Source organism: Alosa sapidissima, chromosome 3 (assembly GCF_018492685.1).
Source record: "Alosa sapidissima isolate fAloSap1 chromosome 3, fAloSap1.pri, whole genome shotgun sequence".
NCBI classification, from domain to species: Eukaryota; Metazoa; Chordata; class Actinopteri; order Clupeiformes; family Clupeidae; genus Alosa; species Alosa sapidissima.
This window is the reverse complement of record NC_055959.1, coordinates 30,131,328-30,159,122: the sequence shown is the minus strand read 5'-3', so window position 1 is coordinate 30,159,122 and position 27,795 is coordinate 30,131,328. Positions and strand designations below refer to the sequence as shown.

Genomic DNA, 27,795 nt, shown 5'->3' with positions numbered 1-27,795 from the left:
AGAAAGAGAGAAGAGAGAGAGAGAGAGAGAGAGAGAGAGAGAGAGAGAGAGAGAGAGAGAGAGCTAGCAAGACATAAATGTACAGTCAGAGAAAGAGACTTGGGGGAGAGGCAATGCATGCAAGCTCCACTCAAAAGCCATACATAGCCTGGGGAGATGCCAAAGTACTTTGCAGGAAGATTTTAATCATATGCCAGTGTCTTTGGACACAATAAGGCGATAGGAGGCAGAAACAGACGTGTTGCACCACACCCTCTCTGAAGCCAGTAACTAACTACACATCCTTGTGGAAGGGGAGGCCCAGCCAAGCATTACTTCCTTTAAAACACAGCCCCTGAGATGTTTCTTTTCTCAAAATAGCAGGAGTTGCGACTTCGGCCCCTTGTGCAGAGCATACTCATTACGAGTCCAATGGAAAGGCAAATTTATGTTCATGCAAATCTATATTGCCAGTTGGACGTTAAAAAAGCATGACTGGGGATGTATGATCTTGATCATGACCAAATTCTAAACACAACAGCAGTGATGCATTACTGAACTTTCTGTCACTAAATTAGGATTAATGCATTATTATACCGGATATGTAATCATCCCACCTCTTGTAACTTTCACCTCAGGTGGCTTTAAACACCATGTCCTATTCTCTACACCTGACTATCATATGCATTTGTCATGTATACAGACCTTACTGTCCTGTATTTGACCCTAGGCAGATGGGTCAGGCCCTTGAGTCGTGGATCTGCTCGAGGTTTCTTCCTCGCCCCTGTTACCCATGGGCCTTCTTTTCTTTTCTTCCTTTCTTTTCTTTTCTTCTCCGATTGTCTACACTCTGTAAAACGCCATGATACACATGTGTAATGGTTTGCCGCTCTATAGGTAATATAAGTATAAGTAATATATATATAATATAAGTATAAGTAATATATATATATAATATAAGTATAAGTATAATAAATTGAATGCATTACGCATGGTTTCTTAAGGGGCAAGTTGAAGAAGAGGCCTGGTGTGACTGGTGTGAAATTAACTTTCCAAAGAATGTCTGGGTCCATCAAATATAAGATGGAATTGAGAATGTTTGTTTACACACTGCATTGGTGAAGGGTTAATAAGAAATGAGCAAATCTCTTCTGTCTTTTCTAACAGCATGCATTGTGACTAAAAAAGAATATTGATGTGTCTATAAAAAAAAAACAATTCATCCATCCATGTCTTGCCACAGGCCATGGGATGTAGACATTTTTTTTGTAATTACTCTTAGAAAAATAGTGTTTGTGTAACAGAGCCAGCTCAAAACACTCCCCTTAATACTGACAGTGATACTGTATGCATATCCAGGCTTGGAGACCTGGAGACTGGCCTGGAGCCATAATCCAGCCTTATAGCTGAGGGGCAATGACTGCTACCCAGTCCTCTGCGCTGCCTACCTGCAGCTCTGGGGTTTCCGTTTGCTCTACAGCAGGTTTGCGACAGCACACAGATGGACAGACACACAATCCCATGTGTTCTGGCCTTACCCAATGAGTCCTGCTAATTCAATTACAGCATTGATTGTCTGGAAGGAGTGCCTGAAGCTCAACACATGCCTTGGTAAGCATGTTAATACTAACTGGCGCCAACCATTACCATTCATTACATGGCCCATTCAGATGCTGCCTGTCTGCCGTGACCTTGCTGTGTGCATAGGAGTCAAGCTCTCCCACTTCACACCTTCTGAACAATTCAACTTAAACGAAGCATCGCACTCCTGTGCTGTAGGAGGACAGCGGTGTTTGTTTTGCCATTATTGACCTTTAATTATATTTGTTTTAAGAACTTCTGTGCCATCTCACAAATTAGTTATTCATGACTTGAAAAGTATGCATTATTCACTGGTCTATTTGCATGACAAATGGACCTCTGATCTAATTGCTGTTTTTAATAGTTAATGCTGAATCTGTTGAAATTGGGAAATTATCTAAAAATATCCATGATGCCCTGAGCTTCCATATCAATATCATCCCACTGGTCTTTCACAGTGGAACCTGTTAGGATATAGTGTATCTAACTGACAATGTTCATTTTTGGAAAACTGTCTGACCGCAAACATAAGGTTCAGAAGATTAACCACTGATGAGTGGATTGGATGAGTGGATTAGTTTGCACTAAACACAAGGTTTCAATAGTGTAAAGGTAGAACTAGAAACAAAATGCAATCGCAGGATTGTAATGATCACAATGCCACTGAAACAGTGCTTTTTAAAAATTAAGCATAGACAATAAAAAAGACATCAGCATTAGAAACAATTGCAATTGGACTGTTTTTTTGGTCAGGGCAACCAACAGCTCCTCAACAGGTGTCTAATTACAGTGATGAGACATTTTCCACGGACAAGTCAGCTCCTCATAACGACTTGACATTTCTCGCTTCTACCTCTGCCACATCCTCTGCCTTGATGCACCCATGGAATCTCTCTCTCTCTCTCTCTCTCTCTCTCTCTCTCTCTCTCTCTTTCCCTCCTCTGGCAGTACTGCTGTCTCTGGAGCTCTTTCCCTGCCACATCCAGTTTACAGCCAGTCGCTACAACAGGGCTGGAGTGTTTCAATATGTCACACATGGAATCTCGGGCTTGATCTTCCTTTTCAGAAGCAGATTGCTTTCTGTCGGCCCACACACATCTGTCGCCTACCGACACCGAGAAGCGTGCATGCGTGTGTCTCAAGACACAAGATGGGGGGATGAGAGGGGGAGTGTGAGAGAGAGAGAGAGAGAGAGAGAGAGCACCACATAAAAGGCTTGACTGACAGAGCTGGTTGTGCGGAGAAAAGCCGGATGAGGGATAAACATGCAAAAGATAGATATCTTCCTCCCTTCTTCCTCTCCATGTCTTTTTAGTCTGGGACTCCTTTTAACAAACACAGTGCATCTACAAAACTAAAGCCGAGAACCGCTCACAAAGCAGTAGTCACTCATTTTCTTTTGCCAACTCTTTCATGCGCTTATTCTCTGTTTCGCCTCGTTCTCTCAAGCTCTTACTGCTTGTTCTCTCTCTCTCTCTCTCGCTCTCATTTTCTCTCTCTTTCAATAGCAGGTAGCCATCTGCGTATAATTCATCTAAGGGTTCTGCTATAACCATTGAATGAAGCAGAACAAGTGCGTTGTGGATGGATGAGGGACATTATTCGAGCAAGAACCGCTGAAGAATGCAAGTACAGGAAGACATTAAGAAAACCACTGAAATGGCCTGAAGGCACAATGTACAGTGACTCATTGACTAACTTGAATCACCATAAAATATACACATTTGATTTGATACTACTTTAATGTGCCACATAGTTAAAACAATTCTCTGTTATGACACTGTACTACTGTATTAGGGAAATGGTAGAATGTATTATTTTAATAAAAGCTGCAGCTGTTATGATATTCACCCAGAATTGAAAAAGAAAAAAGGAAAAAAGAGAGAGCCCCCTCTTCCTCTAATTAGAGGTATACAGTGAAATAAGCCGTGCAGACCTCTGAAATGCCAGGGTGGGCTGTGCCGCACCGCGCTCACATGCATGTCAGTGGCGGTAAAGAAAGCAGTGGAGGTTGCGCCGAGCCTTTTTCTCTCTGCACACGCGTCTTTGCCATTCTAGCGCCTCTTTATTTGTTGTAGGCTAATCCTGACTTGTGTCTTTGCCCTGGAGACAGCATGAAGACGTATGCTGGGTGAGATGGAGGAGGGTGGGGATGGAGATAGGGGTGTGTGTGTGTGTGTGGGGGGTGGGGATGGAGATAGGGGGGTGTGTGTGTGTGTGTGTGTGGGGGGGGGGGGGGGGGGGGGGGATTGCGAGTAATGGAACACTGGGAGACCAGGACAGGCTATTCATCCGTATTCTGATTACTTTTTTCTTTTTTTCCCCTTGTCTCTTTCCAGGATCCTTTTTCAGTATGTTTTGCTTTGTTTATTGAAAGGAGAGCTGCAGCCTACCTGCCATGACGGCATGACTGCATTTTCTTTGTAGGCATCTGAGTGTTCATATGTTTGTGCTCAGCCTCCTGGAGAACTCTGATTTGACATGCCGCGCCACAACAACAGAGAAACAACCCTCCACTGCATTATTCTGCTGTGTGAAAGTGGATACTGTTTGGATGGGTGGGTGCGGGAGGTGAAGGCATTGGCAGCGGGTGGAGGGTGGAGAGGTAGAAATGGTGCTGGTGGGAAGTGTGTACAGTATGTGTGTGTGTGTGTGTGTGTGTGTATGTGTGCGCGCGCGTGTGTGTGTGTGTGCCTGCGTGCGCGACTCTTTAGAACTCTGGAACTCCTTTCATGCCTAACTGTCACTCAGTGGCAAGCTGCCGCCCCAGCCACTGAAGCTGCATGGTGGGGAAGCTTTCCCTCCCTCCCTCCACTAGTGCCGTCGCACGCCCAGAGCGCCCTGGAGATCTTTTAATCAAAAGCAACTTTAAAGACGGCCTGCGAGAACACTTCCACAACTGAGGGTGGCACCGCATCTCCCAGAAAGAAAGTGACAGAAAGATAGAGAGAGGGAGAGAGAAGGAGAGGGGGAGACAATGAAACACACAGAGATAGAGAGGGGAAAAGAAGAGGGTGTGAGTGAATGAGAGGTGAAATAAAATGAGAGAGAGAGAGAGAGAGAGAGAGAGAGAATGCATTTGTGCTAACTATAATCCTGTCTGCAATCTCAGAGCTCCTGGCTCCTGCAGAGGACTGAAGCGGGAGTGGACCAAGACTGATGCACCAGGGGGGGGGGGGCACAGACCCACCCCATGGATGCCCCAGCTGACTGATGATGCCTCTCAATAATTAACTTCATAAAGGGGCCCTCCCAGCTACCCAGGTGCATTAAAAACAGGCCACACAAATCGCCTGTATTGGATTACGTCGGCCTGCAACATTTATCATGCAACTCCTGTGAGCGCCATCTGATCGATTTAAGAGAGGAAAAGAGGTGTTTCCTTGCTGGTGAAAGTCAGTAAAAGAGGGCAAAAGAGGATTCAACCTTTCATCCGATTGTACAGACGCACCATGTGTGCAATTATGGGGATGTTTGTGCTGGTTTTCACGGGATTGCCACATTGCATGAGTAATATTTCTTTCTTATGCTCTCTACACCGTCTCTCGTGAGTGCTAATTTGGAATGCGGCAGACGCCGCCACAACAGCAGCAAGGCATTTACACATGGGCGCGAGCTGTAGCAAACACACATGCCGTTATCAGAGAACAAAATGTAATTGTTTTAATTGACTAACACAAAAGAGTCCTGTGGCTTGTTAGACCGGTGTGTTGTTCACCAGCATCACACAAGTGTCGGTAATGGAATGAAAATAGAATTCCTCCACGTGCTTGCTGGTGGCATCTGCTACGCCTAGTTTGGCAGGGTGTTAAGGGTGGCTCCACTGGGGAATGGTTTCCATGTTGTGCTGGGGAATGGTTATGCCTTTAATTTGTATTTTCAAGCCTTCCATTCAGGTCTTTTCCATGGAGCCATATATTATATTATATAGCCATATATATAAGTCCCTGTCTCCAATGGCTCGGGGAGGGTGAGACAGATGCAACCCTTTTTTTTACAAAATGGAGGGGGAGATTCTGGGTATCTGGGAGCAATCCACAGTCCAACACTGTAATAACTGTCAATCAGCATGATTGTGTGATGCCATGGAAACTAGACATCAGCATGGCTCCCTGGGCCAACTGAAGCAATCCAGTACATCCTTGATCAGGGGCTAAAAAAGCTGATTGGGGGTGTTGTTCCACAGTTTGACAGCCATTGCAGCTATTCTTCACTAGCTCATGCTTCAACAAAATGTCAGCAATATGGCACGAGTGAGAGTGGGGGTAATAAGGATATACCCACAGCGTAGGCACAAGGGCGGAAACCAAGTGCTACAGATAACCAGCCGTGGGTATATCCTTTACCAACCCCACCATCATGAGTTGCTTTTACACAACAGTTCTACTACTAACTAATTGAGTTTAAAGCCATACAATTGTGTTTTCCACACCCAGACACTCCTTCCTCTCCCCAGTCAGAGTAGGCCCTGGCTAGCCATTCACACCACTCTAAGGCCCAAAGGAGCACACACACTCCTCCCTCTCCCCAGTCAGAGTGGCTTTGGCCCTGGGCAGCCACTCACACCACTGTAAGGCCCAAAGGAGCACACACACTCCTCCCATCTATCTAAAAAAAAAAAAAACCTTGAATTTCCCCTAGGGATCAATAAAGTATATCTATCTATCTATCTATCTATCATTTATTTATTTAGATTTTTGTTAGTTCATCCTCAGCCCCCAAAAAATAGCTCCGATCTGACTCTTGGCGTCTCCTGTTGCCAAGCAACACAGCATATCACTCGAGACCAAAGTTCAGTGTAAAAGGCTGTACTTCTGCTGCATATAATCATTTGAATAGCCTACTTACTTGTCTATACGTAAAATGTCAAATTGAACATTCACCTACTCTACTTTACTCCATTTCTCACCCAATAACTGTCAAATGTGGCATTATGAAGTCAGCGCTCCCTTATTTTTAATTAATGGAACATTCATGTTGGAATGATTACTAGCAATTAACAGTCTGAGTGGATGTCCTAGGATATCCCCACTCATGGATTGCCATTCGTCCAACCATAAATTGATGAAGAGTTTGACTGGACCTAACTGTTGTATAATATGCCATATATAGTAGAGTGTGTATGTATCACATCCATGTACGGCGAGGGCATAGAAATGATCAGAGATATCTGCTAATGAATGATGAAAAATTCAACAAGGTAGGGGAGGACACAAGGACAAAGCAATGTGAAGCCGGCTGGCCAACACAATTACACCTCAGAATCCTGTCTACTTTGATCCGAAATGGCAACAGAAAGCACTTCACACCAATGGGGTAATTATCGCAGTCATGAAAATTTCATGCACACTAAAGGGGAGTCCAAGGTGGAACCTCTGACGGAAGATGACTTTCAGAGCCCTCAACGATGTCCTCTCTCTCTCTCTCGCTCTCCCTCTCTCTCTCTCTCTCTCTCTTTCTCTGTCCCCCTCCCTCCTCTACCCCCCTCTCTCTTTTAAGTAAGACAGAATTCACCTCTACACACAAAGCCTATCACATCATGCTGCTGTGCTGGCCACAAAGGACACGGAAGCCCTCAACAGCAGGGTGGGTACTGGGAACAAAATGGACCCGGTGGGGAGAGCTGGGCGTGGGCACAATGAGTGCCAGGCATGGCGAGGCAGTGCGCTGGGAATGGCCTTGCAGTGTGCCGCCAGCCAGGCCAATGATCCACACAGCCGCCTATTTCACGCTACATTGGCAGACCAAAAGAGGCACTTCAATTTTCAGCAGAAGGAACAGGCGTAGTTGAAGGTGGTGGGGATTGCGGTGTTCAAGAAGTAATCAGAAACTATCAATCATTAAAGTTTAACCAGACTTATTCAAATATTGAATATTAAAATTTGGCTATTTAGGCTTATGTCAGAAAGACCTCTTCTAAAATGAATTCCATCTGTGATGCAATATTTGATGAATAAATTGAAGGAAATGAGATAAAACAATAATTATAGAATGGGAGCATTGTTATAACATTTTCCACTTAGCTTGTGTCACTCAAAGAATATTCTATGGTGTGGTATTGTGTGGTCCCGAAAACAAACCAATAGCAGCAAAACAACCACAAAAGGACTGCACTACAGAGTGACTGGCTATTCCAGGTTACTTTAGAAATAACCAACAGTTTCTAAAAAAACATTGGATTGAGTGTCTAGGGTTTTAAAAGTTACATTCTCTTTTGATATGAGCAGCTACACCTCTAACCTGGTTAAGCCAGTGACAACCCTTCTTAGTACTTCACCAAGGTGGAGTTGAGAAACATATGAGAAATGCTTTCAAAACGAGACTTCCATTTCGAGCTGAACACCTACCTAAGTGACAGCCCACAACGTGTCTAAGGTAATTGACATCTGAATGAACCAATATTCTTTATGGATGAGGTAGAGCATCGATCATCAGACATTATGCTTACATTAAATCCACACTACATCAGATGAAGTGCCTCATCCATTAGAATAATGTGCTGTCGGTGAAACAAGCAACAGCAAATGAACGTGTCTGGGACCGATCATTATTATATCCCCTGGAATCAGACGAGGATCTGCGGCCACACACTAATTATGTCCTTGCAAGAGCCCCCGAGGGAGGAATTACTGGACCAGCATATGTCATGATGCAAATCGAGTTCATGAACCTTCCCGATTCAGGCCCAGGTTGGGGCCGGGTCCGCAGTGGGCCTGGCTTCTGTGAGGCTGTGTAAAACCCATGAACAGTTTTGCCTAAGGTGGACTGGAATAGAGCTTGGTGCTTGAGTGAAACGAGGAAGTGAGTGAGTGATGATGCCAACCCCTCGGCCAGTCTTTCGCTAATTACTTTGCGTGTGTCATACACACAAGAAGGCCATTCAAAGATAATCAATTCCATGAGTCAATAACAAAATCTTGCAATTTTAGCTTGGTATCGATCCATGCTTTTAGCACTCAGTAAATGATGACTTTGGTGATGGATTTTGTCAGAAGGGGGAGGAAGGCTGGAAGAAATGAAAAGATTCTGAAATCAACTGTGTCATCAGCAGAAACATATTGCCATGAGCTTTTCATACCAGGGTATGTCTACAATCTTAAAGAATAATACACCTCTTGTTTTAATTAGTAAATTACTACGTTCTACACAGAATACACAGAATCAATCCTATAGTTTAATCTCTCAAAGCTCTCTTCCAAAACCTTTTTAGTCACAGATACATAATGCGATCATGACACTCTCAAAATAAAACAAACCATCAAAACAATATTTGAACTCTCATACATGAATATTGTTGCTTGATGCATCCTCCCACACAAATAAACTCTGATCCTGCACAAAGCTGTTTATTTAATTACAGTGATGGTCGACTGCTTGTGAAGACCCCCCCCCCCCCCCCCCCCCCCACCCAACCAAAAATAAAAATCAAACTGTCCAGGGGATTGTTTTCAAAGTGGTGTGCTGTGCCAGTTTACACAGCTAAGCTGATTGCACTGCTTCTGCCACAGCCACAGAACAATTAAGAAAGTGACATCACATTCAATAGCATAGTAATGGGCTTGGCTGCAGACATGATTGCTTCATATTAGCCCTGTGCAGTCTGCTGTTCTCTGCTGGGCCTGAGGACTGCATGGGCAGACATGTGCCAGGGACGGGGTCCCTGGGCGCAGCTTTTACTCCAAACAGGGTCGGGGCGCCACGCCTGGTGCCAGCGCTAAACTCATCAGCCCTCCCAGATCGGCCCAGGGTGGGCAGCCATTTTCTCTTCGGGCGTTTGCGTGTGTTCCAGGCTGGTGCCTGCACCCTCACTCGCCTCCTCCTATGGCGTATGTGTACTGCCTAATGCTGTCAGAGGCAGAGTACTGATGCGATGTATGCACCCTGCTTTTCATCATGATGCAATATTCTGTCAAAGCTCTGGCAGTGCCGAGCAGCGCTGCAATTACAGGGCTGGCTTCCAGCCAGGGCGCCTTAAGCACGACTATCGGTCAGTCGCTCACTTACCAGACCATTGCTCTAATACCACTGACTTATACACTTACACCACACAAGGACAGTGAAGACACTTACAGTTTTTCTCGATCGTTTTGATACCTGTGTTCTCAAAACAATACCTGTGTTCTCAAAACAATTAACACCCGTGTCTGAACAAAAGCACTCTGGAGAAAATGACACATTTTGCTTGCAAAAGGCTGTTACTCTCTCAAAACACTTAAAACATGCAGCAAAAGCAAATCTTGCCCTCAAACACTACAGTACAACTTGTTGCCAATTCAAAAACACTCTTTACTGTAATCAATCATTACACACTTGACAACAAAATGCAAAATCTAGTTCTCAAAATGAGCATTTTTGCTATGTCTGTTCCATTACTTTCTCATTTTTCTGGTATCAAAAAAAAACTGTGAAAAGACAAAATGTACTGAATAAAAAAAATACAGTTTTTCTCGATTGCTTTTACCTGCTTAAGTAAACTGGAACCCACTTGATCTTCATACATTCTTTGCACAGCAGAAGTAATCTCTTGCGAATGTGTTCACACATTTTCATTGGGTTCACACATTTCTCACACACTTTTGCAAAACAGTTAACACAGGTGTCATTCAAAAGCCCTAAACTCTATTGGTTTTCCCATGCTAAACAAAAGGAAAACATCTTAGCATAAGTCTGAATCTCTGATACACCTGTGTGAAACTCCTTTCCACAATTCTTCAATCAGCAATCATTCATTATACATAAGAGATGTCTGTTCTGTGTTGCTATTTGCAAGTATGGATCTAATGCACATTTGACAAAGTATTGTATTGCCTATTTGGTGGAGAAAACCGTACAAAAGGTCTTTACTGTAGGTTTATTTCGATGAAAGTTGTAGTTCAAGGAAATGTACAGTATCTTGCTATAGTGTTTTGCTGTATGTCTTACATGTCAATGACAGTTACATCTTGGGAGGAATGAATAAATTATTTTTTTATTCAGTACATTTTGTCTTTTCACAGTTTTTTTCTGATGGAACAGACATAGCAAAAATGCTAATTTTGGGGCTTTTGAATGACACCTGTGTTAACTGTTTTGCAAAAGGGTGTGAGAAATGTGTGAACCCAATGAAAATGTGTGAACACATTCGCAAGAGATGACTTCTGCTGTGCAAAGAAAGTAGTCATGAAGACCAAGTGGGTTCCAGTTTACTTAAGCAGGTAAAAGCAATCGAGAAAAACAGTATTATGGAGAAGACAATCTGCACTTTCCCTACACTTGACTTATTTCTATTTAGAAAATGAACACTTTTCCCTTAATTTTGTTTAAGCAGTGAGAGGGAAGAGCTTCAGAGATTATTGAGCACTTTGCACTGATACTATTACCAGCTAGCCGGAGCACAGAGCCTATCTACACAGTGGGTTATAGGAAATGCATCCCTCCCAGCCAGAGAGCACCATTCCCCAAATCCATCACCAGCCATACTGTTCCTTAAGAAGAATCCTGATTTAGTCACATGGGATATTGCCCCCACCACCCCCATTCTGCTAATCAAGACCTACATGAAAGGACTGGACCAATGACAGAGCGGCCTGCACTGATAGGACAGGCAAAGAAAGCTCATCATTAATGCCAAGCTATTTTATCCATTTCTAAATTTACCTCGGGTATCCCAGTTACTTTTCAATTACGGCCCGGTGATGAAATCAAATGCCATTTTCAAACTGTCGCCCATTTGTCGAGGCAGTTGGAAAGGTGAGTCATTAAGTATGGCAAGGCAGCAGAGAGAAGCAGAGAGAGGGCCCCTGATCTAGAAGCGGCTGGAATGAGAGACACTCCAGTGATAATAGTGGGGGGGTGGGGTGGGGGGGGGGGGGGAGAGGATCACGCGTCGTCTGTCTCTGCCTGGGTGAGCTGCTAATTAGAAAAAAGGCAATGAAGAACAACCATGGCAAGATTAAAGAACGGCCTGGGAACAGACATTAATTGCACATCGCTAACAAGGCAGAGGAGGACAAGAAAAAGAGGAGGACAAGAAAAAGAGGGAGAAGATGGAGAGAAAAAAGAAAAAAAGAAGAAAAAAGAAAAAGGGGAGTTTTTTGAGGGGGAACCAACACCCCAGTGGCCTGCACTATGCGCCCTGTCTCATCTGTGTCACTGGCTGAAGTGTCTCCTCTTCCTCCTCCTCTTCCTCCTCCTCCTCCTTCCAAACAGCCTCCATTTCACACTGCTGCTCTGCTCTGCTCCTCTCTGCCCTGCTCTGGGGGGGCACTTGTAAATGGACGCCCAGGGGATTGAGGGAGAAGCATCTGAGGTAATTACCCAGTTCACGGGCTGTGCCGGCCTGGACTGAAGGCGTGGACCGGTGGGGCCCTGGCCCTGCGGAACTCTTCCTAATGAAAGGTTGGTTGGATCTTGGCTGAGAGCCTCTTTAAAAAACGAATGAGGTAGGCCATTAAAGTCCACTTACACTCGGCTGCTGGGGATGATCTTGTAGCCGTCCCTGAACCACGTCACCTGAGGCCGCGGGTAGCCGCTGACCGCTGGGGAGTTCAGCACGGCGGCGCGGCCCTGGGTCACCGTCTTCCTCTGATCGGCCTCGGTGAAGCTGCCCATGTCTGGGTGAGGGAGGGAGACAGAGAAAAGGATAAGCTGAGGTTAACTGGAGGAGCTGGAGCTACAATGGAAAGTGATGAGAACAGATGTTGTGCCCAACACCCCCCCTCCCCACCACCACCACCGCCCCTCAAAGAAAGTCACAAAAAGACTTTCCATTTCTGAACTGTTTCTGCTCTGCTCCCTAGATACAGTTTCCCTACAACTGACACTTCACAGCTGCTGTCAGAAAAGTAATCTGAAGAAGGGGCACGTGTGAATAGAGCTGAAACAGGCGCACACATCTTCCTACAGCTTTCAAATGCATGCCTGAAATCACAAAGATAGGTGAGAATCAAACAGAAAACTATGTTCACTCCTCAAAGCAACATATGATTTCCTGACAATTCAGAGAGAACAGCTGTCAACAACAGGACTGCACCTGAAACATATCCACAATAAATCTGTGAGAAAAAAACAACTTAATATGTTTTCACATGGTTTCTACAGTAAGTGTGTGAAAAAGCCTCATTTCTCCAGATACTGAGAGAAAGGATATCGAGAGACAGAAAAGGGAGTCTTGGTAAAATATTGATACACAACATAAGAGATGTAAGATATCAGTGTGTGCTAGATGATGTCAGAGGAAAGCCCATTCAGACGCGAGATGATGTGCCTGTTTCTATTGTGCTGCTGAGGAGTTCACACTGAAACATGAGGGCTTGCCAGGGGGGCGCTGGGCCTGGAGGTCACTCACATGCCACCTGCATCTCAGCCCTCTTCTGGAGCAGCGCGCCCATCCTGTTCCTCACCACGCACTGGTAGAAGCCCCGGTCTGAGCGCTGCAGGGAGGGGATGGTGTACCTGTGGAACAGGAGAGACAAAACAGAACAGAACAGCAGAAAGTGAGAAAGAGATAGAGGGAAAGAAAAAGAGAAAGACGGGGGGGGGGGGGGCAGTAACACCCAAAAGAGATAGATAGAGAGATAGAGAGATAGATAGATAGAGAGAGAGAGATAGATAGATAGATAGAGAGAGATAGATAGATAGATAGATAGATAGAGTGAGAGATATATAGATAGATAGATAGAGATAGATAGATAGATAGTGAGAGATAGATAGATAGATAGATAGATAGATAGATAGATAGATACTTTATTGATCCCCAATGGGAAATTCAAGAAATTACACCTCTTGAACCATTACATGTCATTCAATTCAATTCAATTTTTCTTCAATATATTTCATATGTGGATATGAGTCAGTGTGTCTGTTTGTTTGTATTTCTTTATATGTCTTTGTGCCTGTGTGTTGGGGGCATATTTGCATGCATGGGTGTCAATAAGTGTTTGTTATTGTGTGAGTGGATGGGTGAGGCTGTGGGGTGGGTCAAATGAGTGATTGCTTGCAGTAATAACATGTCTGGGGTGAAAAACTGGCTAATAAATGCATTGAGTTTTGAAAGATTTTGCCACTCAAATGCTCTGAAAGACGAGCCTCTTCAATTCTGGGAAAAGCCCACATCTTCCTGTTTTTTTTGTTTTTGTCAGGCCTACACAATAGAGTGAGCAAACCATTAAATGGCCATTAGGGTGCACATGAATACCATCCGGCACTCGTTTACGATGACACATCTTTGAGCACGTCCAACGTGGCCTCTCGCGGCTCTGCTAATATTTGAAAGGGGGAAGCTACAAAGTGTCCCGGGTTTTGCTGGGAGTGTCACTCCCAGCAATGAACGGCTGAAGCCCCCCTGCCAGCTAATGTGTCGTGTCACACTTCTCCAGTCTCCAGACACACACACACACACGCACATACTGTACACGCACACACACGCACCCGCTCACACACACACGCACCCGCGCACACACACACACACACACACACACACACACACACACACACACACACACACACACACACACACACGCACGCACGCGCACACACACACGCACCCGCGCACACACACACACACACACACACATGCACCCGCGCACACAAACACACACACCCGCGCACACACACACGCACCCGCGCACACACACACACACACACACACACACACACACACACACACACACACGCCCCATGTCTCTGAAATGTCAGAGAGCCTGTCTGCATCTCAGACACTACCTCCCCACTCAGATACTCCTGGGAGAGAGTCAATAGCAATAGCACTGCTGCTGCTGCTGCTGCTGGGAGGCGGTGGCTTAGATGATGAAAGATAATTGAAAAAGCAATACCAATTAGAGGGAATGAATTCCATAGAAGGACAAAATGCTCTGCGCCCATACAAATGCTCTGCAAATGGAGGATGAGAGGAGAGGAGGGGGAGAAAAATTCCAATTACTCTTTTTCCCCTCTGGCTGGAGAAAAATATATATTTGTAAGGTGGAGTGTTTCTTGTACTAAGGATATCCGATTATTGGATGAGGGCATGCATGCTTCTTGTACTGTTGACAAGATACATATAGTAAGCAAATTGAGAAGAGTTATCAGATAATTACACCACATGCACATACTGTACCACTGTGCTGCTTCACGTCTTCATTTAACACAATTCTGTAAATGTTTAGGAACTGAGGAGACCATTTGCTACAGTTTTGAGAATAAAATGTTGTCCAATTACTCCCCGATATAGGATTTCAGTTACACAACAGTATGGGGTATTCTTAGCAGGGTTGGGTAGTAACGGATTACATGTAATCTGGATTACGTAATCAGATTACAAAAATCAAGTAACTATAATCAGCCCAGATTACAATAAAAATATTGTGTAATCAGATTACAGTTACATTGTTGGGGATTACCTGATTACATTAGCCTGGCTAACGTCAGACCTCATCTCATTGACATGGGGTCTGGGAACTAGACATTCATTTGCTCGTATTTGAAACGTGGTTTACGAATGCCCAGAGCCGTTTATTGGGCGCTACGAATGTCTATCAAATGTGTCTGTATGTAGCTCATAACGGCTTCGGTGTGTCGTCATCGTCTTGCTGCCCTCCCTCCGTTTTGTGATTGGTCCCCTAACTGAGGCGAAAATTTGCTCCATGGAATCCAGGCTGCCTAGCAGCATGAATAAAATCGTGCGCGTAAGGCAGCATGGGAAAACCCAGGCTATGATTACATTGTATCAGCAGCAATCTGGGTTTTGAGGCAGGAACGATTATTTGCCATCACTTTGGCCTTGTGCTCACTTTTTTGACGGATTGAGGTCCGCTCTAAAATATTGAAATTGTTCTCTGTTAACCATTTCCTGCTTTGTTTGGCTGTATGTTTTGGATCATTGTGTGGTTTAATGTTCAAATGCTGCATTTTGGGGCAGCCATGGCCTACTGGTTAGGGCTTTGGCCTTTGGGCTTGCCGGTTCGACTTCACTAATTCACGGATTGGGATAAATGCAGAGACCAAATGTCCCTCACGGGATCAAAAGATATACTTACTTACTAACTTACATACTATTGGGGCAGGTCTCTCGACACACTGCCTGATCTTTTCCTCCTAATCTTAATGTAGCCTTTTGTTTTAGTGTTACTGTTTACTTTGACGAAGTCACCAGGTGCCCCTGGTTGAAAAACATCCCAAAATAAAAATTTTCTCACCCCCACAATTGAAATGGACATGGTGTCATTTGGGTTTAATGCTTCCCTTTTTTATGCCAATCTCAGGCCATGTCCCTGGGTCAAAAAAATCCAGCGAAAGCTAAATTCTTTGTCCAGGTGTGCTCTTATAAAGGTTAAGCTGAGTTGTGCATGTTTGGAGAAGAGTGGAGAAAAATAGAATGAGAATTCTTTTATCAATTCTGTGGTGGCGTCTTTTACTTAATGGGCATATTTATTGAAGTAATCCTAAAGTAATCAGATTACGTTACATGTTTTTGGTAATCCAACTGATTACGTTACTGATTACAAAAATTACCATGTAATTTGTAGTCAGTAATGGATTACATTTCAAAGTAATCTGACTCAACCCTGATTCTTAGTCATGCTTTTCATTCCATTATGCACCAAATTTGACAAATCTGGACTGCAGACAGGCCATCTTAGCACCTGGACTCTTCCTCTATGGAGAAATACTATTTAAATATCTGTATTTCCTGAAATATTCAAGGTCGTCCCTGGAAAAGACATTGCCTGGATGGCAGTATATGTTGCTCAAAACCTGTACACATCATTCAGAATTGATTGTGCTTTGCCAAATGTGCAAGATGTTCATGCTGTAGGCATTAATGCTCCTCCACACTGTCATAGATGTTGGGTTTCGAACTGAGCACTAAAACAAGTTGGATAGGTTGGATACTTGGATAGGCCCTCTCCTCTTTAGCCCAGATGAGTCCCTGATTTCCAAAAAGAATGGCAAACTTTGATTGGTCTAACCACAGGACCTTTTTCCACGTTACCTCAGTCCATTTAAAACAGGCTCAGGCCCAGATAAGAGGGTGGTATTTTCTGTATCATGTCTCAATAAAATTTTAGCTGTTACAATTTTGGCTGCAGTTTTTGAATTGAGTATCAAACTGGGCACATAGACAATGGTTATCAGAGGTTTTTCCAAGCCCATACTGTACAATGACAGGTCTGGAAACAGGTCTGGTGTTGATGCAGTTCCTGAGGTCCAAGTATCTGAGGTCCAAAAGACCACGGCCATTCAATTTGTTTTTCAGCTATTTCCCTTGTTTGCAAAGATTTCCCTGGATTCTCTGAATGTTTTAATACTATTATGTCCTGTAGATGATGAATTTCCTAAATATGTCATAATTTCATGTTAAGAAGCATTAAAATGACATTGTTTCATCATTTATTCACACAGGTTTACACAGAGTGATGAATACCCCTACATTTACTTCTAAGAGACCCTGCCTCTCCTGGATGCTCTTTTTCATACCCAATCGTGTTGCCAGTTACTGTAATTAGTTGTGAAACATTCTTCCTTTTGTTTTCTTTATCATTACACAACTTTTCCAGTATTTTGTTACCCCCGTCCCAACTTTTTTTGAAACATGTTGCTGGTATCAAATTCAAAATTAACATATATTTTCCATGAAATAGTCAACATTTGATATGTTGTCTGTGTTCTTTTTGCAACTAAATATGAGTTTAAGAGATTTGCAGATTATTACATTCTGTTTTTATTCACATTTTACACAACGTCCCAACTTTTTCTTTTTTGGGGTTGTAGTATATAAGTAGCCAGAATCACCTTGACAACTTGTGCTCGTGATTGACACGCTCATAAGAGTTTTTCTTGGAAGCAATGTTCAAGTAATTTAAAGTCATTTTCATGTGCTGTCAAGAGGGAAAAACCCTCCAATACTGTTTTCTTACATTCATGCAATCATCATTCATTCATCATGCAAGTGGCAGAATTCAAAAGCTCATGGCTATCTTCAAGGCATATTGTTTCTGCCTTCCCTGCTCGAACCTCTAAAGCACTTTGGGTCAACTGTCGTTCGTTTAAATGTGCTAAACAAATAAAATGACTTGACTTGACTACATGGACATTTGGCAAGAGAAAGAAGAACAAAATACATAAGTAACCAACATCCCACAAGGTACAAATGGGAATAGGCAAGTAAGTGTTATGGAGTTAGAAAAAGAAGGCAATGCTTACTTATACGCATGTGTGAAGGAGGTGATGTCTGTGTTGTTGAGCATCCATTTGAACTCCAGCGGCCAGCTCCCTTCAGCCAAGCACGTCAGCACCAGACGATTACCCTCCAGATGGATCTCTGGGGGTCCAGGCTCCGTTTTGAAGTACGGAGCCACATCACCTAAAAGCAAACAGTACAAACGCCGGAGGTCAGAAATCAGGTTCACACAAGTTAAACTTCACCAGTTGTTTTTTGCCCCAATTATTCTGCTTTCTTCCTTCACCAACAAGCACCACCGGCAATAATGAAGACATTAAATCAGCATTTGTACTCCCGTTTGAGTCAAGTCCATGACCTTGTCATTGGTAGCACAATGACCAAGAGCAGTACTTCCTGCTACACCTAAGCAATGAGCTGGCTAATTCTACTCATTAATTGTACCGCCTGCCTCAAGAATCATGCTAATTAGCAGGTCCAGATGGCTGGGACACAAAAGTAGGGGAGGGGGCGTTTACTAGCCGAAATCGGCAGAACACATCTCTGGTATGAACTGGAATGTAGCAGTGGCAGCTGGTTCATTACGGACCCTCCTTCACCCACCCACCAGTCGAGCAACAACAGCACAGAGGAGGACAGACAGAGGGGCACTCCCATAGCAGCACTCCAACAAACGTCCATCAACGGTCTCCTCTGCCAAAAATCACATGTCCGTGTCACATTTGTCCTGTTATGCAGAGTGAGCATGCCTGCCTTCATGTGAGAGGTGCTCATGAATAATTGAAAAATTGAATGTTAAAATAGCTGTATTTACTATCAGCAGACCTCATTCAAGAGTTGACAGGCGGGAACAGTCATAAAAAGGTCATTGTAAAGTATTGCTGTGAGCTCGGTAAACAACCTGTCAGAGCGGGGAACAGGATATGTGGCTGAAGAAAAGCCAGCAAGTGCTCCATCCTACGTCGTCCACCACTGTCTTTTCTTAGCCCTAAGACTGAACTAAATGAAAGCCCACGGGAGAAAGAATCAGTGGGATATGGGGTTAACAACCTCCAACTGCGGAGATGGTTAAAAAATGTACTGTGTCTCCATAGCAAAGCCACATTGTCCTCTCACTCAATCGCCTAGCCACCCCTGAAATAACACTCTGATCAACTGTGCTGAAAAACACCCACTGCTGTTGCGACTGTATATGACTCTGAATATAAATGTGTGTGAATGGAGATGGGGGGTGGTATGTGGGAGACTAGGGTTATGACTTTTATTGAGCCATCATAACTGAAGCCATTAATCCACACCGATGGCTGGGGTGGTGGTGGTGAGGCCTTAGTGAGATCTCCATGAGATCATCATGAGAATGCAGCCCACTCTTTTGAAGAGATTCATTTCAGTGCGTTCAGCTCTCATGATATGATAGGACAGTTTCCTACTAAACATATCCAATCTTTCTCTTCCAATTTTGCCATCAAGAGAGCCATGGTTAGTTTCAACATGCCATGTTAGTCTCAATGGACAAGTAACAATGGATGAATTCATTTCATGGTTTTGCTTAAAAGACTTGCAGAGACAGACAGATAGAGTCTTTCTAAAAGACAGAAGAGAAAAGTTTTGTTGCTGTTGGAATAATTTAGTACTTCAAAGAGTAGTTAAAATTAGAATTGTGTTAAAAAAACTGTAGAGAATTCTGAAATCCATTGAGGTTTAGATAGCAAGGAGTCCTTCCTCCGAATATCAGCATATTAAATACTTCACATTTTAAAAGATGATTGGACTCAGGAGGGGCAGGCAGGGCAAACCCTGTATTAATTACACTTCCTTCCCCAAATAATATCAATAACCTAAAGACATTTTGTTGAAACCCAGTTTTATTAAAAAAAAAAAATATATATATATATATATATATATATATATATTTTTTTACAAAAACAAATATATTGAAAATAAGCATTGGAGCTGCTCTCCTTGTGCCTCTGGGACCAGAAATAATACAGGAAATGTACTCAATATGTTTCTGTTGATTTGCTAGCTTTGTTGAGGTCAGCCCTAAGGCAAGGTCTCTGTTGCATGCCAAACGGAGAGAAACTCGGATGTCACTTCTTGGCTATTAAAAATGCTGCACATCAGTTCAGTGTGCCAGAAGCCAAAAGGCTATAATAAAACGCCTGCATGGCATTGAAAGATACATTTTTGGCATTTGGGTCTGAACAGAGAACATCTCTCTCTGGAAAGCAGTTATGATAATATGACCGAGTCAGACATCTGAATTCATACTAAACACCTCTGTGAGGCTTTTGTAGAGAAAACCTTGTGGTGATAAACATCTACTGTTTTACTGATCCACCACAGAGAGAGCTGCTGCATAAAGTATGCTTAAAAGGGAAAGACTTAAAGGGAAAGACTTAGCCTCTCATTGCTTCATCTCAAACGCGTGAGAGGAGCTAAATGACGGCTATTCCTCTGGGGTTGTCGCCATCCTAGAGAGGGCAATAAGCCTTAAACATTCTTTCCTTCTTCCAATGTCTTTTCTCAAGGAAAAAATAGAGCTTAGACAGCATGCCTCCTCTAGTTGACATTAAAGTCCATAGTATACTGATTTGAGTGTTTGTCAAAGCAAGTGAGATCCAGAGTCAGAGGTTGAAAGTTAAACTGTAACTTCCAAAACACACATGTACTGTACGCCTAAGCCATTTTCTATCAAACATCACATGTACTATGAACACTGGGGCAGGTTATGCATGTATAAACAAACAACAGTGTCTGTTGGACACACTTCCTGTATCTGGCGGTCAGTCCAGTGCCACTCCGAACACTGGATGTGGAAGGAAAGTTTCTTTTCAGTATAATTTATTATTCCCAGATGTCAAAGTTCAGGGACTCACTGTTCAGAGACAGTGAACCAAGGACTGGTGTCCTTGCTGACAAGAGTCCATAACTCTGACTGATCAGAGTGAGCCGGAACAATATTAAGCACGGTCCACCTTGTCTAAACATGCTTTTCAAGCAATGCTTCAATATCAATGCACATTTCATAAGACATACTTCTTTTCTGTGCTTTGACAACTTGATTCAAGTGTTCTCACATTGTTCTTTTCATTCCACTTTGATGGTGTGAAGATCTGGAGGGGAATGCATTTTTAATTTAATTTCCCTGCTCTGAAATCCCACTCTCTCTACAGAAAAGAAATGTGCTCTGAAGTAACTTTTCATAAATTTTAAGGCAATGTTTTATGGTCTGTTGTACTACTTTTAATCTATGTTCTCTTACAGATGGGACTCACTGTGTTTTTCAAGAGCAAAACATGAGGTTTAGATAAAAAAAAACCCATCTTGGATACAATGTAAGAATTGTCAGGGATATGGAGAGCAGCAATGTCACTAATTTTAGCAAAGCATAAAAAATGGATCTTGTGCTCAATACCTTACTGTCTTAAGATGAGAAACTCTGGTGTGCAGGCTGAAACAGAGGGATGAACAGATTCACATGTCTGCATCTCCTGCTCCATTGACTTATTCACTTTGATATTCAGGTATGAGTGCAATCTTGAATGCCAACAAGGCCACTGATATACTCCTTTCCAGCTGATCAAATCAAGTGTACACAAAATGTAAAAACTCCAGAAAGTTCAAAATCTGAGGCCGCTGCTCAGGCTCATAACATATTCTTCCTGATGATTTCAAGGGACAAGGTGTGTACTGGTATAATGAAAATAATAATAATCTTTCTCTGATATTAAAGGTGCTCTAAGCGATGCTAGGTAACATCACTTCTCCTAAACGTGCATCTCATCTGTGATTTGCGGAACACTTTGTTATGTTTTTATGGGCTAGGTTTGCCCAGGTTGTTTTTGTTACATGCTTCAAATGTAAAGCACTTTGAGCTGCATTCTGTGTATGAAAGGTGCTATACAAATAAAGCTTATTATTATTTGTTGCCGTTTTTGGAGCCTGGGCTGTCCACAGAGATCACGTTTTTTTATGTTTTTTTAGTGTATTCAGGGCACAGACAGCTAGCGGTTGGTTAGGTGATGTTTGTAGTAAGTGACATAAAATGTGTCAGCCTAAAAAAACGTGTGGCATCGCTAAGAGCACCTTTAAGTTACACTAGTAATATATTTCTGGCAGAAGAATGATATCTATGAATAAATCATTACACTACTTGTTGCGTCGTGTCTAACAACGCCCTATAGCGGTTCAAAAATCACTGGAACCTAGTATGGCCTCTTGGGGCTTGTTGCGTAATTCTAAAACAGATAGTTCCGATCCTAAATTATGATTGGCTGAATTGCGTTCAATGCCATTGTAAAACCCAGCACAACCCCACACGTTGACATCTCCTGTTGAGGGAGAAATGGTTACAAATGAATTTTTGGAGAAATACTGGAACTCTATGACTACACCATCATTTTGTATGCGTTCGATTAGCATTTTTTGGGCTATGTAGCCTATGATATTATTATATTATTATTATTATTATTATTATTATTATTTAAACTACTGATATAAAAAGAAAATGTACTGTATTTCTGATTATTTATTCATTATGCACATATTATAGCCTAGGTTATGTTACTATTAAGCTACATTAAAATCCAACAGCTCTTTCTACCTCTTTCTGTCTTCAGCTGTCAGCAGCACTAGTTGAAGCCTAAAAAAAATATTGTAAAGAAAGTAGGCTAGCTCATCAGTCTCTACTGGTTAGATTGTTCAGTTTCCCCATGTGTGTTTTTACGTTTCAAAGTAATAGTCTACCTTTAGATGATAACAATTTAGCAGTCAACTGAATGCAACAGTTATGAACACATTTGAGCAGCGTGCTAATCATGCTAGCCGGATTTAATAGCAAAGAATCCTTGCTTACATGATGGTGAAAGGGTGTGTTCATTGAGAGAGAGAGAGAGAGAGAGAAAGAGAGAGAGGCAAGGCAAGCTGTGTAAGGTAGCCTATTTCTATAGGCTACTCTTTGTCTTTGGTAAAGTTGCACATAGCTCTACAATGAAAGAGCTATAATTTTGGACAACGTTTGCACCGCGATTAATTTTTTCCTCAACCGGTTGTAGTGTGTATTGATGCCTATCGATTTTTAGCCAATTCGTTACATCCCTAGTAGGAACAGTAATTTTAAGGTAGAACGCAAAACCGGAAACATTAAAATAATGATTCTGCTCGGAACGAACCGAATGAAAAAATCTAGTTTGAAGCCCTGGTGAAGTGTACTTTGAAAAAACGATTGTGCATTATGTAGGCCTATATAGAATTACCAAACTGAAAATGGCAAGGAATATCAATTTCTTTCATACAACCTCGTCAAAGTATAAATCTGACTTTTTCCTGTCCCAGTGTAACTACATTTGAGACTAGGCCTTGGCATCTCTTGAGATGCCAGACCTGTGTGTCTCAACACGTCCTCCTCAATTATGGTGTTTTGTCCTCCAACGAGAATCGCAACTACGCCCTCCTCCTCGCGAAATCCTTCCGACTTCAGAGAGACCCTTCCCATCTGCCGGTGGTCCCCGAGCAGCACGGGCAGATGTCTGTTAGACAGGTATCGCACAGGCGCTGCCTGTCTCGTCCACCTCTCCTCCTCTGCCAGGTGCGCTCAATGAAGCCTTCACTTTCCATTTGTCTCCCCCCACCACTGCCACCACATGGCCCAATGCAGACAACAGTCTCGTCTGCATCCAAACTTCCTCTCCTTTGACTCCCTTCCTTTGCTTCTTAAAAGTCATTGGCTGTGCCACCACTCAGAATGCTAGACTTGTTAGTACACCAAAACAGGTGGGTGAAGGAGGGGTTGGAAATTCAATTTGTTAGGATTATTATTGAAGATGAAATGTTCCGACAGGAGATGTTGCAGTCTCAAAGTGGATGTTCCCGGCCCTGATGGGCTCCTCTGATAAAACCGGCCCCTTTCCTCCTTTGTCATTAGCTGGCTTCCATCACTCCCCCTTTACATCCCATTACAAACTATTGCTAGAAAACTATGGCGGAAATCAGCCACAAGCCGCTACCAAAAAGGCACGCTAGCCAGACTGATCCCTGATGCTGTAAACCTGTTTAATCAGCCAGGTCACATTCTATTTCCTGTAGGCATATGTAAAGGTAAATGTATGTAGGTAAATATGTCTGGGGAAAAAAAGAACATTTAATTCTGCCTACTGATGTAGCTCATACTCAAAGCAGATATGCACATAGCAAAATGGAAGATTATCTACATCAACAAACCTAAAGAAATCAGGTCAGAACCAAGACTGTGTTACAAGATGTGGTAAGGACAGACAGAGGATGAGCTTTCCTGTGATGATATCTTCCCTGTAATCTATAAAAAATGTGGGTGTGCTTTTTGACTCTTACTGTAACTCAATTACCTCTAAAAGGACTCCGGTGAGCAGTAGCCTGCTTTTTATCTGTCAGTCAGTCTGGCAGTATACAGCCCACACACACAAACACACACACACACAGAGACACACTCTAACACTAACAATCCGAGGGCAAAACTAAGTGTGTTAGTGTTTAGTGGGCTCACACTATGAATCAAAGATGCAGGCGGGACTTTCAACTGGAGTGACAAGTTATGATACCTCATCCAAACATGAGGAGAACACAATTTAAAAAAGCCGGATTGGTGGTGGCATTTTTTGCAGTCCATCAAACAGGCTGGGCGGCGGTGCATGCGAGGAGCTCCCATGTCACACTGCACAACAAAAGTCACAAGGGAGCTCAATGCACTGCAGCCAGAGCATATAAAAAGGAGGAAATGACCCTAATCCAGGACTGAATTGCCAGGAGGGACAGACAAATACCCCCCCCACCCCCCTTCCTCAAACGGAGCAACTTGTTTTTAAATTGATTGCATGCTTTTTTTCAATCCAAGGTTGTGAAGGGTGTTATTGTAGTTAAGTGTTAAAAAAACACTGCTCAATGCTCAATTTTAAGCTATCTGCCAGAAAGTCTCCTCTCATAATCCTCTACAGCCTTGAATCTCTTGTAATCACTATTGTCGGTGTCACTGAGCTATTGGATAGTGCTACTCAGCTGCTAGCTGGTAGCTTTCATCCATCTACACTACTACTACTTGAGTTTGTCTATTGTGCCTATTGAACCCCAAGTGGCTTACGGTTGCAGTTTCTGTAGTTCTGATACAAAACATAAAACACCTCGTAGCTGTTTGATATTTGCAGTGGCATGAATGAATTGATGTAATCTAACCAATTAAACAAACCCTTGCATCTGAGTGGGAGAATGTCATTTATTTTGTCACTTTTTCAACAGATTTTACTGATGTTGAGAGTAACTGTGTAATTATTTATTGAAAAAAAAAAAACAATTATGGTATTGATCAGTTGTGTGATACCCATATGAACAAAGAGCATTCACTGAAACACACAAAAACTATGCAACTATTTCACAAAAGTGACATTCAGCAGGTCAGGCCAACCCAGAATTAGAATTTCCTTGTAATTGCTGTACTCTTCCAAAACAACTGCAATTCTACAGAATTCCCTAAATGCTGCTTCATTATGAGACTTGTTTTTTTCCTCTCACGAAGCATAGATGAGGAGAACCTTAATCTAGCTCCATCTTATGCGATGGTCTGCATGCTGAGTAGGGGAGGTACCATATGGGTGGGTGTTGTGAAAACCTGATGGCAGAGAATCATCATTTCTTCCCTTGACATCCTCTTGACAGCCGAGACAGGGGGCAATCAACCCTGTCTTCTCTTCTCTAGACCCAGCGGATGGAGACACCCACTTAAGTAGCATTCAAGATGGACAGAGGCAGACCCTGAGGTGTGGCCAGCCTAGAGAGGCTGCCTTACTCAAGGGCACCCGTAACTCACTGCATGGGCTCACAGGCAGTTGGTTTCTCAAGAGCAGGGCTGTAATTATTTGGGTTACACTTGAGCAGCTTAGAGGAAGTGAATCACAATTCGTACAATTGCAGGGCCTTTGCCAGCACGGAATACATGTAGCTCCAACACGAGTATAAGGTACACCTAAACTCCTCAATTGTAGTTTAACATCAGATATGCAATAATTATTCAATCTTTTGCTGTGATGCACATATAAATGTAATTTCAGTAAGATTGCCTGTCAAAACAAACAGACAGATAGAACTGACTTTGGGTTGATGTACATTTCGAAATGTTATGACAATATGACCAATGGATGATAAATGGATACCATCAAATCAATCCTAATGTACATAACATTACATTATTCCGACGAATAACATTGTGTGTTCAGTGAATGTCAATAAATACCTCCACATCTACTGAAAGCCATCATAACATAAAATAACCCTAATTTGGCCTTGGCTTCAGGGAACAAAAATATTCAAGATACTATGCAAGATTATTCAGTGTCTCAGACACAAAGGAGACCCACTTCTGTTGTTATTAACACAGTGAAAGCAAGACAAATCTGTTCTGAATACCATTTGATATTGGCTAGTGCTTCATAGCAAGTTTCTTATCCCTACTGGCCTCACGACGACAGATGAGCAATGTGGTGAATAACAAAGCTGACAGAAGTCTGTTGTGACCTGCTGCTATATCAGAGACACCTTCACCCTGTACTTACCTTCTAGGTTTGAAATACGTTTGCATAATTGGGAAGCTCTGTACTGTTTGTAACTTGAAGGGTAGGTATTACTGGGACATGTTTAAAGAGCTGCGAGTGCAGCTCTCTACAGGATGTGCAGTAGTCCTCCTGTCACGCAGTGACTGGCAGCTCATCGCCACCATCCATAACTCATATCTCTCTATACCTGCCACAGTGTACAGAAACCATCCTCAGAGAGAGGATTTCAGGGACTAAATTACAAGTGATTATAAGAAGGTGTCTGACAGAGTACTTTTATGCCCCGTGGATCATCTGAACAGGGCATGGACATCGGTTATACAATGAAATGGACGCTTTCATTACTTAAGAACGTAGCGAGCAGCCTCCCGCCACTCCTCCAGGGCTGTCCCAGCCCATTTCATCCTTTAAAAGAATCATTAGAGGGCAGTAAAACTGAATTAAGCGCCCATCAATCACCAGCGGGGGGAGCGATTCGGACTCGTGTACTTTCAGCTGAGGCCATTATGCGGCCGATCACACAGAGGGGGTCCGTGTGCCACACTGACAGAAGGTGAAGGTTATTTAGTTATGGATATGCACTTGTCTGCAACAGGGATGCCAGTGAAGGAGTTTCTTAATGCGTGTCGCCCGCTCAGTTGAGTGAGTGAGAGAGAGAGAGAGCCCATCACTTTTGACAAAGAGGTAACTGAGCCAATACTCTCCCCCGCATTTTGCCGAGCGACGCCGCACTAATGTTCTCCGATGGCCCAGAGACTGTATTTATGACTGCATGCAAAAGAGCGTTCAAATTTATGTTGCTTGAAGGTGAGAATGAGGACTGCTGTCGAAAACAAGAGAAAATATATGCATAGGTTTTTCTTTCCTGCAAGAAACAGCGCTGTTCAGCATAGACTCATTTTGTGAAGGGCCTGGTGGAAAAAAAACATTGCATGCAATAAATCAATCTACCTGAGGAAAATAGTACACATAAAGTAAGCTGCCCAAACCTTATTGCACAGTTAAAAAGCATTTAATGATTTGAAGGCAGGGGAGGGTAGGATTTGGGGTTGTGGCATAGGTATCTAATGATTTGAATAGCTCCTCTCCTAATAATGAATTTTGGATTTTTCTGGCTCTAAGAAAGATCTCCATTCAGGTTCTGTGCTGTCAAGCAGCAGTAATAAGACCACTGAGACATTGGCTGAGGCTGACTGGCTTGAGTTAATATCCTGCTGAGTAGATGGGTGGTGGGTGCTCCATAAATTGCCCTGGGTAAATCCATCCACTTAGACAATGCGTGGCAGGAGGAAAAAGTCAACTGGAATTTGGAGCATTAAAAGGGATCTGGGCTGCTAAGCTGACGGCAGCACATGGTGCCTGTGCCACCGCCGCCGCAGCAGCAGCAGGAGAGAGGTTTCTCCATCCCTCTCGGGGGAACACACAACTTCAGAAAGTTCTTTCAGATGACAGACTAACAATGAGTGCTGTGCACACCGGGTGAGAGAGAGCGTGTGC

The 27,795-nt window shown here is 43.1% G+C and overlaps 1 protein-coding gene across 2 annotated transcripts in view; it reads right to left on the bottom strand.

The window, feature by feature from the left end:
- Nucleotides 1–27,795, bottom strand: part of sdk1a (sidekick cell adhesion molecule 1a) — a 242,219-nt gene that overhangs the window by 142,764 nt on the left and 71,660 nt on the right. For both annotated transcript variants that reach the window (XM_042086167.1, XM_042086168.1), the window contains 3 exons: nt 17,743–17,902; nt 12,887–12,993; nt 12,005–12,152 (listed from right to left, as the gene is read on the bottom strand). In XM_042086167.1, coding sequence (XP_041942101.1) covers nt 12,005–12,152; nt 12,887–12,993; nt 17,743–17,902 — 415 coding nt within the window. The remainder of the gene's footprint in view (nt 1–12,004; nt 12,153–12,886; nt 12,994–17,742; nt 17,903–27,795) is intronic.